Consider the following 17,791-nt stretch of genomic DNA (forward strand, 5'->3'; position numbering starts at 1 on the left):
ATTTATCTTGATTAAAGGCCAGTTTTGATCACCCTTGTCTTCCAGGAGTTATTCAGACATGTGTTTGTTATTTTGTTGTATTCATAGTTATACCAATAATAATGATACAAGACGAGGTTGCTCCAATCTGTAAAAATGAGGCATCAATTGAAAACAAGACAACATATTTATTCAATGCAATCTCTTTATGCCAAGACAGTCGCATCTGAAATGAGCAACAAATAATGACAAAAACGACAGGAAGCACAGCCCACAATAAAATGACTTTTTTTCAGTGTAGGAGTTAGTATGGAGCACAGTGAAAACTGGACCCAGATTTGTATACTCTTGAGTAAACTACTTAAGCCCTATTTTATACTTCGTCGTACGATGGTGTTGCGTTGTGAAAATATAACAGATCTATAAGCTCACAATGCGCTGTGAGGTTGTAGATCAGTTATTTTTGCAATCTTTGAACATTTGGAAACTATTTTCATCTACAGTATAATGACATGCGCAAAACTAGTGACACCAGGTTGAAAGTTAGTTGTTTAATACTAAAGGATTTTACTATGACGGCTGTACTCTCTCTCTACGTGTGTTAGCCTGGCACTGGACTGCAGCAGAGCAGAAAAGCTCAGAAAAGCAGTGGCAGCCATCACATTGGCAGCGATAGGGAACCAATGCGTCTCTGCCTTTCTTCAGATAAGACCCGGAAAAGCAGATTATTCCATCCCCGTTTCCCTCCAGCCTCCCAGTGCAGGGTGGCTGGGCGAGGCGAGAGGGGGGGATATTTTTAGGCTTGCGTGGCTGCGTTATCTGCTGTTGCCTTTTCAACACCTCGGAGCAGCGGGCGTCCAGAGTGGCTACATGACCTCCCTACCCTTTCCACAAGCGCCTGACATTGTCATTTCTGAAAATAAAATCTATACACACAAACGTTGGCAAGTTTCACTGTCAATAAATGCTGCAAAGTCTCTTTGGATGTGTAGTTCTGGAGCAGTCTCAGTGTGTGTGTGTGTGTGTGTGTTTGAAGAATGTGCTGTAATAATAGTTGCGACACAAGACAAAGCATTGCGTGTGGAGAGAGCTAAGAGATGCCTAAGCATCTCTTTACTCATTTAAAGTGGTGGCAATTGTGCTTCGCCTATTCCTACTATAGCTGCACACTTAGGCGAGGCTCCTGGCTCTATGTCAAGCAAATTGGACTATTCTTACATTTAGCGTCGTGATAGGGCCAATCAAGTGGTGAGGTGTGCCACATCTATACGAGTGGATTGGGGTCTTATAATGGTGGATGTCGGACGGCGCACAGAGAGAGATTTGTACAAGCTCTATTCATCTGCAGGTTGTTATTTGACCACTTAAGCCCTACTTCGTACAATTGATTGCAACAAAAAGCTGATTTACAAGCTCACAATGTGTTGCATTGTGACACGTTGAGATTGTACATAGAAATGTGGGGACAGTTTCACCTATGATGGCCAAAATAGGCATGTTGAAATGATTAAAGATCCGTGCATGTTATGTAGCTGATAAGTTGCTATATCAAATTTATTTTTCTGAACAGCCAGTCTACATATATGTACTTTGATTTTGTTATAAGTATATTTGTTTTAACCTATTTTTGGTACTTACCGGTAATTAAGATTTTAAACACAGGACTCTAACTTGTATCTAAATTTAGTACTTTATATCAATCAAAAGAAAACCTATATACTTTGTTAACAGGGGTCCCCCAGGGCTCTATCCTTGGCCCACTCCTTTCTTCCCTCTATATACACCAAATATCTCTTTGGTGAAAATAGTGAGCTTGTAGATCAATAGGGTTCATGTGGTTAAAACACTAATTCACTAAAACCATTAGTGCTTGAGGCTCACAACATAACTATAATGACATATTTGTCTGAATCAGCATGATAGTCAAAAGTCAGTACCCTTGATGCTTGTAAAGAAGAGAATAATGCACAATATGTGACCTGCTCATAAATATGGCTCATGTTTAATTTCCAGGAATGTATTTACAATTTGTGACCGCAAACATTGTCATTCACTTCTACATCTCAGACATGCAAACTTGTAGCTTTTCAGCTACAATAGCCGTTTCGAAATTTGAAAACAAATAGGCCAATTGTGTGACACCTGACCCGAAAAAAAAACATGTTCGGGGGTGACATCTGATTTGACATATTTAAAGTTATTCAGCTAGCCTACGGTACATTATCAAAACTTTAAACTGGACTGTTCGATAGAGAAATCCTGATGCAATCAGATGTTTTACAAGTTACAATTCTGTACCTAAAATTAACAAATTGACATTAGCATATACGTTGCTTGGAGCTAACAATAAAAATGGGCACATCTCCAATGTCTATACAATGAACCTACACAGATACACACTGAAATGACTATGCATTGTGTTCATCACTTTGATCTTAATTTATCCTCTCTCTCTCTCTCTCTCTCTAGATAGATAGATAGATTGATTGATTGATTGATTGATTCATATAGTATACTGCTGGGCAGCTTATATATTTCAATGACTGATATTTATTTAATATTAGATTTTTTTTTAAAATATTTGTATTTTAATATGCAAAGTAAATAAGTGTTGTGGAGTTAAATATCCCTCTGAAATGTAGTGGAGCAATGCCATCCAGCCCACAGACAGCAGACAGACCATGAGTCTGAGTGCTGCTCACCTGTGAGTTTTTAAAACTTTTACTTGAGTAAATGCACTTAGTTACTTACTTCCCACCACTGGTTTCAATAAGTTGATTTAATACGTTTATAAAAGGTAGCCTACTATGGTTCACAACCATATTAGCAGGAATGCCTTACTGTCAAACTGTGAACTCGGTGGCCTCACTATGATCGACTGTAGGTTGTAAAATGTTAAACTCAAAGCCAAACATCTTGAAGGAAGTTTTCTAATAGCCTCTTGAACACTTTAACCTGACAGTAACCATGTGATATGTTTCACCCGAGTGTTTATTTCTTTTCTTATGATTAGACCGTTAATTAAATGCGTCACTGCGGAGACTTTGGAAGGTTTTCCTTTTTAATAGGCATCTTTTTAAGATAATTATGGGCTGTCGGGTTTTTTAGTAGCATCTATCAGTGACGATAACCTATTTTTTTTCCTATTATTATTATTATTATTGCTGCTGCATTACGGCTAAATAGATATTACATTAAAACGGCAAATTATACAACATAAAAGTTGTTTTAAAAAGCGTATTCCGTTGTTTAAACATCAAAAAGTGGACTGATCTTCATGAAGAAAGCTTTATTTACATAAACAACAGGTTATTATTGGTCTCATGGGTTCAAATAAACGGCAACTGTACGATTAACCTTAAAGGACTATTACAGTTTGGTTTATTTTCGTTATAATTACAAATGTTGTTAAACTTACTTCCCTATATGAGACGATCACATGACATTAAATGAAAACACATTTAAACAAAAAGAAAGTTGATGCTGAAAATAATGCAAATCTGTTTCCAATCAAAGCATTATTAAATTAGAGAACACGAACTTATTCAAACAGTTGCAGAGTCTAGAATGGGGATTAAACACAATTAAGCACAATTTAAATACACGCAGTCAGCGAACAAGCCTACTTCTTAATTAATTATGGTAGATTATTTGTGATATTCTGGCAGTGCCATAGGTAACAGGATAGGTGGGCACAAGGGACATCTGGGCGTCCCCCAAAACGTACTTTTAAAAAAAAAAATATTTGGAAAATGTTTTTAAGTCAAGTAAAGTATACATGATTATAACATGCGATTATACATTCGACAATTAAGGTCTAATATTTCTACAATTGCTACAAAACCTGTATATCCAGTCATTTTGGAGCATAAACAAGAAGTTGAAGGATAAAATTAAGTCTGATGTACCGCACATCATGTATAGGCTACTTTACATTACTTAAAGGGTTAGTTCACCCCCAAAATGACCTTTTTTTCCTATCTATTAGTCACCCCATGGAGACTTGAATTCATGGATATTTGTTTTGTTTTGTCGCATATAAGCCAATAATTTGATGACTGTGGCAGGCAGCGGTTCCGGTATAGGAGACTCCTTTGGGTCGGAACTGCTGCCTATACCGGTCCGCTGGTCATCAAATTATTGGCCAAAAATATCCATGAATTCAAGTCTCCATGCGGTGACTAATATATAGCTCACTGCTCAGATGTCCTATAGTGCCCACCTATCCTGTTACCAGCCTATATTCACCACGTCCTAATGCCATGTAACGAAGACACTCCATTCCCGGTGGAAAACGTGTTTGGGACATTATTGAGGTCCCCACCCAGTCCCCCGAAGTTCATGTAATTCCCATTGCCGGAAGAAGACCCTTGAATGGTCTGCATGGTGGCTGCCGTGGGGTAACTACACGCATAGTTCGTGCTGCAGGCCGGACCACTGGGGTAGTTGGTGCTGAAGGCCGGGTAGCCGTTGTAGGCGAAGTGATGATGATTGATGCCCATGTTGTAGGACGTGTTGTAGGCCGCGGACCCCCCCTCCAGGCACGGCTTGCCGTCCCGCACCAGCACCGGCACGGAGATGCGTCTGGGCGGACCGATCGGCAGGCCCACCATCTCCAGGCTCTGGTCCTGCCGCTGGCGCTTGCACTTGTACCTGCCATGATCGGTGGTGGAAAAAGTAACTAAGTACATTTACTCAAGTACATTTTTTTAAATATATATTTTTCCAGTATTTCCAATTTTCAGTAGCCTACTTTTATTTCTACTCCACTAATACACATCTCAGAGGCAAATGTTATACTTTTTACTCCACTACAATTATTTGAAAACTTTAGTTACTTTGTAGATTTTGATTATTGTTACAAAACATACCACTTCAGCCCTGTAAACATTTCGGCCATTTGAAAAAAAGCTCTCTCTCGCTCTGCATTGTGCAACATTGTGAGCTTGTAGATCGGCTATTTTCAAAAGATTTTTATAAATTTGAAAACTTGTGATATAGGACATTCAATGTCTGCATAATGAACAATACTTCTGTACTTTTTACTCAAGGATTTTTTACTTGTAACAGAGTATATTTCTACATTGCAGTATTGATACTTTTACTTAAGTAAAAAAAAAATTTGAGTAGGCTACTTTTCCCACCACTGGTTGGTAATATAATAGGCCTATATACCTGCGGTTCTGGAACCAGATTTTGACCTGGGTGGGGGTGAGCTTGAGGACCCCGGCCAGGTGGTCCCTCTCCGGGGCGGACAGGTAGCGCTGCTGCTTGAAGCGTCGCTCCAGCTCGTAGACCTGGGCCTGAGAGAACAGGACCCTGGGCCTCCTGCGCTTCCTGCAGGGCTTGGCTCGCTGGTCCGGATCCTCCGCTTTCAGCAGCTCGTCCACGGTCTGGCTCGGAGCGATGAAGTCTTCCTCTAAAAGAGGAAGAAAACAATTATATTATTTTTAAGAAGTAAGAACGCATGTTTTTTTTTATCCTAATTTAGCGATTATGCATGCAGTCTAATATGGGCTAATATTTGTAGGCCTGTATAAGCTGATATTGGCCTATATAACACATTTCTGATTGATTGATTGATTGATTGATTGATTGAATATTTTATTAGACAATGCAATGCATGCAGCACGAGTACAGTCATATAAAGGCTTTACACAAAAAAAAAGTCCTTTAGTGGACTTGAGGTCCTCGTCCTATATATTCAATTCATGAACATAACATAAAAATAACACAAAATCTATATCATCACAAATATAGTGCACTATATGTACAGAGTAGAGTAGGGGGGTAAATAACTTCTAAACAAAGTTATTTACAAGGTAGGTCTACTACGCAACAATGACAATTAAAACTATAAAGAGGCACAGATAAATCTGTTTACTGGGAAATGTTATTTAGGCCAATGGCCTATTTGGTGTTTTATCTGTCAACTAGGTTATATTTGATAATACCCGTGCGTTTGATTGATTGATTGAATACTTTATTAACAGTTTGCAAAAAAAAAGCACAGAAAGTAGCTACAGTTCTAAAGGGATGCTAAAAAGGACTGAGCCCAACGAAAGCACTATGGCTTGTTCCATTGGAGTCCTGTGTATTCAATTCATCGAGACATTTAATGACAGACAAATACTATGAATGAAATTATACTATGAAAAAAAATCATATAAACGAGTAGTAATTTAAAAATAAATAAATATATATATATATATATTGTGTTTGTACAGTATCAAGGCCTATAATATACTTTATATAGGCTGCATATGATTACTTCAATCTCCCCAGGGAGAATAGACTTATATTTGAAGCACTTTCGCTGTACCTCTTTGCTCAATTCTAGGCCTAATTCTAGGGTCAAATCAATTTTGTATTACTATCACCAACTCACCTTTCCTGTGCTTTGCATCAAAGCAGTCGGGTTTCCCATCTTTTACTATGTCCATGTCGACGAAGGGTTTTCCATAATAGGCCATAAAACTCCTGGCTTTGGCTTCGTGGAGTTCGTCTCCAAACAGCGAGGCTCCGGGCGGCACCTCCCGGAGCGGCTCCTGCTTCAGGCGGGCCAGCATGCAGGAGGAGGTCGGCAGAGGAGCGCAGTCCATCCGGGGAGGGGGAGGCATGTCCAGAGAAACCAAGTCGTCATGATGACTCTGTTCCAAGTTTAATATATCCTTTACGGAGAAGGGAGTGGACGTGCTGCTGAGGCTGGGAAACATTGGCACACACACCTATTAAGCTGTCATATGGATGCGGCAGATAGACGCCTCAGAGACTTACTGCAGCTCAAGTTTGTTATTAGTTTGTTCTACTAGAATGCTCTTGAGGGAGTGAAGTGTGCATTTTGAATGTCTCAACTGTCCCACTAACTTTTTGTCTTGGTCTCCCTTCCCCTTCGCCGTGACGCATAGAGGTGGAGAGGGGGGGGGGGCTGCAGGGGCTGGGACTCCCATTTCAAGTGACGTAAACGATGCCTTGTATAAAGCTTGCAAGCAGTGTAAGTGTTAATTGGAGTTAGGCATGATGCACAATTTGAACAACAGAACAAACTAGAAAAAGTTCTCCTCGGAGATGATCACATGACTATAGAGATAATGTATACCGATTTGCATGATGTTTGGACAAAATCTGTAGGAGTAATATCAAAAGATTTGTTTTGCAAAAATCGTCCTCCTGGTGGTGCTATAATAGGACAATGTCAAAAGGGTGGAATTTGTTCCTCAACGTAGTGTGAATGTGCGTGCAAAGTTGTGCGCACTGTGTTCATAATTTGAGGCATTTTGTTCAAAATGGAGCACTCCTGCAAACTTTGGAAGCCAATCTTAGCCAATTCGGAATGGAATATGAAAAATCTGATTGACCCGTTTCGCTTAATAACTATAGAGATATTGATATTGTGTACCGATTTGCATGATGTTTGGACAAAATCTGTAGGAGTGCTGTCAACAAATGTGTTTTGCAAAAATCGGCCTCCTGGTGGCGCTAGAACAGGCCAAACTGAACAATTCGGGACAGAGGTTCTGCTCTGGCATCCAGGGAGTGTGCGTGCACAGTTTCGCTGCTAACGGCCCAACAGTGCCGGAGATTAGCTGGTCACACTCACAGACACACTCAGTGACGGATGGACACTCGGACAGACAGGGACAGGGTGCAAAATAGTCTCGGCCATGCCTTCGGCCTGGTGGAGACAATGACATGGGAGATGTGTGTGTGTGTGTGTGTGTGTGTGTGTGTGTGTGTGTGTGTGTGTGTGTGTGTGTGTGTGTGTGTGTGTGTGTGTGTGTGTGTGTGTGTGTGTGTGTGTGTGTGTGTGAGTGAGAGAGAGGTGTTGGCATAATTTTGTTTTGGGGATGTCATGTGAATTGGTCCTAATAGTTTAATCCGGGGGGAAATGGTTCAGACCAGCGCCAGGGCCCAGGGGGACTGGTGGTGTAGACACCAGGCTGGTCCCCGGACACGGAACCTGAAACCAGGGGCAACACACTCCTCTGTCCTGTCTGTCTGTCTGTCTGCCTCCAAGAGATCCTGGAGCCACTGGCCGCCTTATCTGTACGTGATAACAGATGACAACAAACCTGCACCTTCCCACCCACGCTGTAGGCCATGGATTTCAAGTGTCGCATGTGTGACACACATTAGTATTTAATAATAGCACGTGTTTTAATTGCACCGAAAACGTGCCATGTCGAATTGATCAGTTTATTTATATTCTTTTGCATAATATATGATAAACAATCAATTCGTGGGACAGTTAAAATGGGAGAAGTATGTGCGCGTAACGTTGTCTCTCCAGCGCGCTGCACTCCAAACGCTGCAGATTAGACCTATTGGTGGGCAGTAAATGATTTACCCGAGTACTGTAGTATAGCCTTTGAGTATCTGTACCTTTTTACATTTAGTATTTGTATTTACTTGTGACTTTCACTCCTCAACATTTCAAAGACAAATATTGAACTTTTGACTCCACAGGGAAAAAGTACATTAATTAACCACCTAAGCCATATTTCAATTACCAGCAGATCTACAATGCATTGTGAGCTTGTAGATTGGCTATTTTCACTATTATTATCTATCTGGGAAAAACCAAACCAAATGTTGCCTTTGAAAATGTGTTGGCTACTTTTTGAATACCCAAGTCTTTTTTTTTTAAGCATATGACTTTTTAATATGTATTATTACTTTAACTGCGAGTACAAATATGACTGGGCAACTTTCACTTCATGGAGTAAAAATGTACCAGGAGTATCGTATCTGGGAGGCTATATACTTTGACTCAACTACTAGGCTACTTTGTCCACCGCTGCCTATTAGCAAAGCCTATGTGGAGACGGTGACAGGAGACAGACAGTATTATCGTTTGTTTTATCTCCAGCGTTTAGCAGCAGCCACGGGGTAAATGGGTCCCCCTGTCTCCGACCCAGCCACGGTGTTTATACTTTTAAAGACTATTTGCGCGCCTCACGAGCTGATGAATGGCTGCCCGAGTCCTTTTCGGGCGCAGTGAGAGTCAACACTGGCCTTTCTCGTGCTGCAATAATTGGTGAAATAAAGTAAACCATTACCGGGGGAGAGGCATACGGCATGGAAAATGTTTTGTTCGTGGTTGATTTCCATCGGTCCTTTCCTGTCCATGAGGTTTGTTTATGACTCTGTGTTTGTCAAATAGGCTGAATCCATGCGTTATAAGCAGGCCTACTTCTGCCCTATACCTCTAAAACTATTTCATGTCACGTCAAATACATTTTCATGGCCACGGACCCCCATTTGAAAAGATTTTGTGCCAGGGACCCCATCCAAGATTTGTGGTGTTATGCCTCTTTTTTCCCCCGAAAATAATTCCAAATTGGTTGAAAATAGCAGACGTATAAGCTATTATATAAGTTACTATAAGTTATTTTGATACTATAACTAATTTAGTTGGGGACCCCCTGGAACCTCCTCAAGGACCGGTTCCCGGACCCCACTTTGAGAATCACTGCCCTTGGCAATAGGCATATACTGATTTTATTTGCGATTATGCGCCCTTTTTGAAAAATCGCCACAGCTGCGCCATTTGGCTGATTATGCGATAAATTATGCGATTGGATAATCAAACATTTCTGGAGGGTCTAATTTGATCTGGGTCTAAGCTCAATATGCCACTGCCAGGTTGGTTAAACCACCCCATCATAGAGTTTTCATAATTCTTGGTTTTGGCCTGCAAATTGCCTGTTGCGAGCACATAAATTCCGCAGGACAGTAGCCCACTCACTTCTTCTTGTCAAGTCAAGTGTAAATTGAACATGACAGGTCTCCACCGGCATGTGTTTCCCATCCCAGATCCGTTGGGATGCATCAGCCTTTGACCCGTCTCTCTGCAGCACATCTCCAGCTCAGATAAAGACACAGATAAGCTGCTGAAAAACTTCCGCTGCATGGGTGAGGATATTCTGAGGCTATAGCGTGTCGGAGTGCATGGGCCTCTAAGAGAGAGAGAGAGAGAGAGAGAGAGAGAGAGAGAGAGAGAGAGAGAGAGAGGGGGGGGGAGAGAGAGAGCGAGCGAGCCCCCCTCTCTCCCTCTCTCGCTTAAGTTATTGAGTATTTACTTTGTGTGTGTGTGTGTGTGTGTGTGTGTGTGTGTGTGCGCGCGCGCGCGTATGTGTGTGCGCGCGCGCATGTGCGTGTGCGTGTGTGTATATATATAGCCTACATTTTCTTTTTAATATCAATGCATTGCTGTAAAAAATATTCAAATGACTAGTGGAGTCAGATCTGGGGTCAAAGAGTGAAAGCTTGCAAAACAACAAAAAATACCACCCAAAAAAGTATAGCCTACAGTAGGCTACTCAAGTAAATGTAGGCTACATAGCTTAGCCCCTTTTCCATTGGCATGTCCACCACTGAGAGAGAGGGAGGATAGTGTAGTGTGCGCGCGCGTGATATCAAACTAGACGCGTCGCAATTCAGGGCAATTGCAAAGTGTGGTTGCGCCGACGCGAGTCGCGGGTCGCCGCCGCCGGGACTCGGGGAATAAGCTGGGAGGAATACCGTCGGAGGCCGCGTGACGTGCCATTCGAATCGGGTGTCAATCGGATCCTGCCTTCGTGATACATGCCGTTTTGATTTTAGGAAATAGGCCCCTCCCACAAATGTAACGGGCCAATCATATTGTCACGTCACTCCTGATATCACTTTTATTTCATTTTGAGAGGATTGATCCCCCCAAAAATCATATTTTTGCATCAAACGGTTACGTTTTGTGCATTTGTGGCGCCCCCTATGGGTCAAAGTGGAAATACTTTTGGGGATTCGTTGAGTAAACCACCCTCGATATGTGACTCAAATTTGGGATTGACTGGACGTTTCGTTAGTGATTTGTGGCCTTTTTTGTAAAACGGGCCCCTCCCGCTAACTTCGGAAGCCATTTACGGACGAACGGTATGGACTATCAAAATTCTGTTTCACTCCAGATTATCGCATGGGTCCAGAGATAATGTGTACCGATTTTTGTGAAATTTGGAGAAAATATGTGGGAGGAGGAGCTAAAAGTGTGTTTTGAAGAAAATTCAAAATGGCGGAAAATCTATCCTGACGCAAATGGGCGTGGCCTATATGGGGAGTTGCGTCATGACCCAAGGAATCTAGGGGAAAAAAGATTTTTATTCTAGGACCTACGGTTCAAAAGTTATAGGCCAAAAACGTAAAGTGGGCTGTTATAGCGCCACCATGAGGCCGAATGGTGTGATTATTTATTTAAATAATTTCGGACTAAATTATAAACCTCCCCTCCAAATCTGGTAACTCTAGCTCTTACGGTTTCTGAGAAAAAAATACTTGAATTTGAGTTTTTTCACTTTTCCATTAAAGTGGATGGGGACATTTAATGCACTAATAAATCAATATCAATAAAACTATCCAACCAATCTCTTAACAAGATACAAGCACACGATTCCCGGTGAGGCCGGTCATTTTGACATATGGCACTAAATTGGGAAAAATAAACTGTGGGAGGAGTAGCGAATAGAAAAAAAGTTTATCTAGAGATAAAGTTTCTGTAAAACAATAGTCTGGTTGCCCATTCGGGCAACCACACTAATTAGAGAAGAAAACAAATGTTTTAGGACTCGACATGAGAAGGTGCAAGGTGGTGGCGCTTTATGAATGTCGGACATCTTCTGCCCCCCCCCCCCCCCGGGCTTTGTCTTGCTTTTAGCTAATTAGAATAATTAGAAGCGAATGGACTCATTACATTAATTAGAACGAATTAGCTAAACGTTTACATGCGATACACACAAGAGATAGCTAATGAGGTTTTAATTATTGTAAAAGTTAGTTTGTTCGTTCTCATCAGCCCCAAAAGTAGTTATAGAATATATAACATGTATGTCAAGACAATTTTTGAAACTAAATCTCTCTGTAGTGGAACGTTTGGTCTCTGATTGTGTTGCATAATTATGATTGATAATAGCCTATAAACCGTAGCCAAATCCCTATTTTAAAAATATGTTGTGTTATAAATGTTTTGGAGCTATATAGGTGCAAATATTTTACATTTTAATGTTAATACCTTAACCAGCTCATGTTGTAAACTTTGAATTTGTTTATGTAGCCTAATTATGTCCCCATAATAATGGCATGAAGACGTCATGACCCAACTACCATTGCTCTGGATTTATTTTCTACCCTTACACTTGTTGCTTTCAAATTCTGAAGTTAGAATTAGTGTTCTCAAAAGGCAATATTAATTCTAACTTGCACTCATTCATCTATGTCTGGTCTGCCATACACAAAATGTAAGGGTCCATTTGATTCCATTTGTGCCCACTCATTTCAGAATTGCATTTTTTTTTTCAGATCACTGAAATAGAACTTTATCATCTGGCTGCGGTTGTTTATTTGAAGTGTCATACACAACTAAAGCCATTATTTAGTTGTATTGAAGTAACCTGGCATCACCAGTCTTTCCACCTTTGAGTATTGAAGAGCTCATCTTCAGATCTGCACAGCAAAACCGTGAGTGTTAATTTTTCTCAGACAGTACATACACATGTATTATATATATATATATACATACATACATGCATTATACACAGTATATACACACACACACACACACACACACACACACACACACACACACACACACACACACACACACACACACACACACACACACACACACACACACACACACACACACACACACACACACACACTTAAACCTCATAGTTAAATTAGGCTAGGCAGAGTTATGGCAAGGCAAGTTTATTTTTATAGCACATGTCAAAGGCTATTCAAAGTGTGTTTTAGAAGGCATTAGAAGGGCATGTTAAACATTTAAGGAACAGAAAAGAGGCATGGCAAAAATTAAGGTCAACTTACTCATTCTCACACTATATCAGCAATACACTTGTATCCATCAGGTGTATTATATTGTGTTAGAGCATTTATAGCCCACTTCTGCCCAGCCACCAACATGAGGAGGCGTCCTGGACCCTCTCAGTAGAGCTTGTGTAACCAAGACACATAATTTTACATTACTCTAACCCCCCCCGTCTCCACACACACACACACACACACACACACACACACACACACACACACACACACACACACACACACACACACACACACACACACACACACACACACACACACACACACACACACACACACACACACACACACAGCAGTGAGATTGAAACCCCTGGTCAAGTGCTTGCACATCAACATGAACCTCTGTCCAGCTTCAACAGGCACAGATATAGTTTAGCGTAAGAGCCCACCTCTGTATGTACTTTATACCCACAACATGATATATCAAACAACAATTCCAATACAAAAAAATAGGGGTAAGCGCTTGCGACATACATGGCTCTGCAGGGCTTACTAAGGCGGTGGAGAAAATGAATGTTTTTAGTGTGTCTCATGATAATTACACACTGCCTCATCTTGTCTCGTTTTAACTCTGGGAACAGTTACAACTGTCCCTGATGACCTTAAGACTCCTTGAAGGTAAAGCAAGTCAGATGTATTTTTTAGTGATTGAGTGATTTAAAGAAGGAAAGGATTTGTAGTGATCCCAAAAGTGACAGTACTCCTCTAAATTGACCCAGCAGTGGCTTGCTCATAGTGAGCACACAGGGGAGCAGTTGGAGGTCAAGTGTCTTGCTCAGGGACACTTAACCAGGCGACACAAAGCCTGGATGAGCAGAGAATCGAACTGGGGACCTTCTGATTCCCAGACGAGCGCCCTACCTCCCAAGTGACTGCTGCCCCAAAAAGACGAGCAGCAATATTTTAAAGTCAACTCACTGGAAGCCAGTGCAGAGATCTAAGAATTGGTCCAATGTGTTAAGGTTGCATATCTCTGCTGTTCGGCCGGAACCAGCTAAATCCAAAATGGTAGTTGTTCAGGAAATGAAAAACAAAATATCAATTTTTCAGAAAATGAAGAAAACCTTATATTTTTTAAACAAAGCAATACTGCCTCATCAAACTTGGTATTGTGACTTTATATATTATCAGATACTTGCATGTGTCATTATATTATCACCACTTTACCCAAATCCAGTGCAAGTGGAGTTAGGAGGTTTTGTCCATCATTGATAAGAACAGCTGGCAATGGATCTCAAAGCTCACAACACATCACAACGCATTGTGAGCTTGGAGATCAGCTATTTATGGTGAGCGCCATCCTCATATATATAGATCAAGCTGAATTCTGTACTTAAACAACTTTTATTTTAACATGCATTGTAAACAACCATGGATCTAACTGTTACCACTGTTGTTCTTCTACAGTTGAGTGCAACAAACAATTCTGCCTCAATACTCAATCATGTATTTAACAAAAGCGATCATGGCACACCAACAATAAATAAATGGCATATAAATACAAAATACATTCATGAAAAATAGAATCTGTCAAATCTGTAGCCTACTGCACTAACAATAACAACCACAGTTGAATTTACCTATACCTATCAACATTTTATTATCACACTGTTGTGTGTTGTGTGTTGCGTGTGTGTGGTGGGTGTTTCTTAGTGCTTTAGATTGTCATAAAAGCTGTGAAAGTCTTTTGGCATGATCTCCTTGAGCTCTTGGAGATGTTTGAAACAAACTCCTGCACACACTCATTCTCTGTCCATTAAATTTAAAAAGAAAACACGAGCAGATGACCTTTGTGAAGACACCCTTCTCCTCTTTACTGGGGTGACATCTATCAAACCTTGCACATACATTCTCTTCTCTTCCCAGTTTATGTTCTCCCAAAAGCATTGAAAAATCTTCTCCCTGTCTGCCTCATACAGAGCAGAGCTTCTCGAGAGCCTGAGAGGAGGGGGGAGTTGTTTGTTTTTGACGGACAGTTTGAGGGTCCAATGGAGTTAGGAGTTTTCGTCAGAGGCGCTTTTTAATACTTTTCATATGTTATTATTTAAAAAAGTTAGCTGGTCCCGGCTGGACACTGACGATATATCTCTTGTTAGAACTCTAAAAGCTGCAATCTGAATGAGCTGTATCTGTCTGATTGCGTTTTATGGGAGGCCTGAAAAAACGTTGCTAACTTTTCTTTCTTCTTTGGCACCAAGGACAATGGTCTTTGGTGCAGGAAATGTTTGCACATTCAATCTTTGATTTGTTAAATGCACTCTCACTTTCAGTGAAGAGTTGTGTAGATTTGAGTGTCAAGTTCAGCTGCAACTTTATGGTGATATCTTTCTTTTTTCTTTTCTTTTAAGAATTTGGCCAAACACAAGCATGTAAATGTTGAATAGAAGAGTGCCAAAGATGTTTTTAAATAGTTTGGCAAAACTAAGTAAAGCTTGAACAGAAGCGGGCCAAGGATTAATCCTTGGGGATATCCACGTGTCTTGGTGTTTTGCTTGGATGCGTAGTTGCCAGTGTAGACAAAATAGTACCAGAAAATACGATGCTTTTCCAGTCTGCACTGAAACCCAGTAACACGGATCAAAACTTTGTCAGAATCAGTGTTTAGATGGATTTCGTTCAAAATTGTAATAGTCTCAGAGCTGTGAAGGGGTAAAATCCAGACTATATAGAAGTTATCCTTTTAGGTTAAAAAGATGCAACATTGTGAAGACAACTTTCCCAGTCAATTTACTTGGGGTGGATTTCATATAGGACTGTAGTTGCTCATTTCTTATATGTTTCTTATAGGATTTGTGGTTTTCAAAACCCTAGGAAAATGGCTTGATAAGAGAGAGCTGTTAACTATTTGCAGCAAATCCGTTTCCAAGGAGATTACAACATTTTCTAAGATGCTTGAGGGAAGAAGATAAAGGCAGTTGGTAGACATCTTAATCAGATCAATTCAATATAATGTTACTGTCCTGTACACTTGTTGGAAACTTGCCTTTGGCTTCATCATACAAATAGACATCAGTAATCTTTGCATAGTAAACGGAACTAGAACAAATATTGTCAGTGGCCGTAAATTCCGTCAGATTTGCCAAGTTAAGTTTATGTCATTGTAGCAGTGCCATAATGGATTCATTGAAAATGGAAGTATTGATTGGTTGTCCAATGCTTTGAAATGTATCACTACAATGATATCAGCAAACTCTATTTGTACTGGGGGGGTTTCAATCAGAAGTTTGCTACTGTTGCTATAGGGTTAAATATCATGCATCCAATCTGGAGAGAGAACTCAAATGGGAAACAGGATAAACATGTGAACTTTGACGTGATGGTACTACCCATCACTTCAAAGTTCACATGTTTATCCTGTATCCCATTTGAGTGGGTATGCTCTCCTGATTGGCTGAAATTGGCAACCCAACTGAAAATGTATTTAAAGAGCTGGAAAGACAGGGAGACCCCTGTTATTGAACAAACATTCTAGAGCAATGATTAAAATATAAAGCTTAATTTTTTTGTTTTTTTTACAAAAAACATTTGGTTAAAAAAAAATATATATATATTACTTAAATATCACTTTAGTATTTTTTATTTTTGTGTAATGATGGTGTGTATGTGATGTAAAACATGAAGTGAGTGTGTTACATTGCTGTCCTTCGCATACATCCAATTCCTCTTTAAGTTATACTTAAAAGCTGCATGAGTGTTCCATACAGCTGATTTATATGCTTAGATGCCTGTGCTGCTTGTCTGTAATCTCTTGATATTGGGGATCACCACCTGTTTTTTGTTTGAGTTCCAGAATTCTCTGTATTGCCCGCGTTATACCTCCCTATTCCCACGTGTATCAATTAAATTGCTGATGCAGCCCACTTTACTCTCAGGCCAAGGCCAGTCCATGGCAACTGTACCCTCTCTCACACCATGAATGTTTTATATAATATTAGTAACTGGGGATGGGATTTCATGTGCTGTGTCTGCTGTGTTGAAGAGTGATGTGTTTTTGGATAGGTGTGTCAAATCTTTAAATGCCTTGCAGTTGCAACCCAATCAGTCCAGTTAGGCTGCCACCTTGTGGCCACTGGGAAAACAATTCCCATTCAAGTCACAATCTGTCTGCTGCTTTCCTGACAATGGTGATGGTGATTATGGTATAGGCAGTGGTGTAAAGTAACTAAGTACATTTACTGAAGTACTTTACTTAAGTAAAAATTTGAAGTATTTTTACTTTACTGGAGTATTTCGAATTTTCAGTGCTTTTACTTCTACTCCACTACATCTCAGAGGCAAATATTATACTTTTACTCCACTACAATTATTTGAAAAGTTTGGTTACTAGTTACTTTGTAGATTTTGATTATTGATTACAAAAGATACATTTCCCACTTCGAATCAGCCCTATACACATTCGGCCATTTTAAAACAGCCGATCTACAAGCTCACAAAGTGGCCCAATGCAACACATTGTGAGCTTGTAGATCTGCTATTTTCAAAAGATTTCTTTGCATTTTATACATTTGAAAACTTGTGAAATGGGACATTCTACATAATGAGTACTTTCTACTTTGGTACTTTCAATACTAAGTCAATTCTGAATTTCTGACTTGTACTTTTAACAGAGTTCTACATTGCAGTATTGATACTTTTACTTAAGTTAAAAAAGTTGAGTACTTTTTCCACCACTGGGTATAGGCCTACCGATAATAAAAAAGGCTCTATGCACAGCAGCCATATTGGAAAGAAATTGGGCCTATTCCTTACTTCCTTCACAGGTCTTACCAATTATACAAATTAAGGCTCTGTTCCATTTGTGTAGCACAGTGGTCCCCAAACCTTTTAATTTCAAAGACCCCCATTACTCTGAGAGTAAGGGACCATTTAGAACTAGCCTGGTTCCAGACGAATCTGCCATTGCAAAAAGAAAATTGCCCTCTCACAGTGATATTAGTCT

At 40.2% G+C, this 17,791-nt stretch overlaps 1 protein-coding gene across 4 annotated transcripts; it reads right to left on the reverse strand.

Moving 5' to 3' along the window:
* Positions 1-3,263: 3,263 nt before the first annotated feature.
* nkx2.5 (NK2 homeobox 5) lies at positions 3,264-12,944 on the reverse strand. Of its 4 annotated transcripts, XM_080415870.1 has the most exons (4): positions 12,838-12,944; positions 6,368-6,684; positions 5,155-5,398; positions 3,264-4,632 (listed from the first exon to the last, which is right to left on the reverse strand). In XM_080415870.1, the coding sequence occupies exons 2-4, from the start codon at positions 6,597-6,599 to the stop codon at positions 4,224-4,226; spliced, it is 885 nt and encodes a 294-aa protein (XP_080271996.1). In that variant the 5' UTR covers positions 6,600-6,684; positions 12,838-12,944; the 3' UTR covers positions 3,264-4,223. The 4 variants fall into 4 exon arrangements, with proteins under 4 accessions (XP_080271996.1, XP_080271997.1, XP_080271995.1 ...); XM_080415871.1 differs by lacking the exon at positions 12,838-12,944 and having other exon boundaries at positions 3,264-4,625; positions 6,368-6,806; XM_080415869.1 differs by lacking the exon at positions 12,838-12,944 and having other exon boundaries at positions 6,368-6,806.
* Positions 12,945-17,791: the final 4,847 nt, after the last annotated feature.

The sequence above is a fragment of the Gymnoscopelus braueri genome (assembly GCF_963280865.1).
Source record: "Gymnoscopelus braueri genome assembly, chromosome: 20".
Classification (NCBI taxonomy): Eukaryota; Metazoa; Chordata; class Actinopteri; order Myctophiformes; family Myctophidae; genus Gymnoscopelus; species Gymnoscopelus braueri.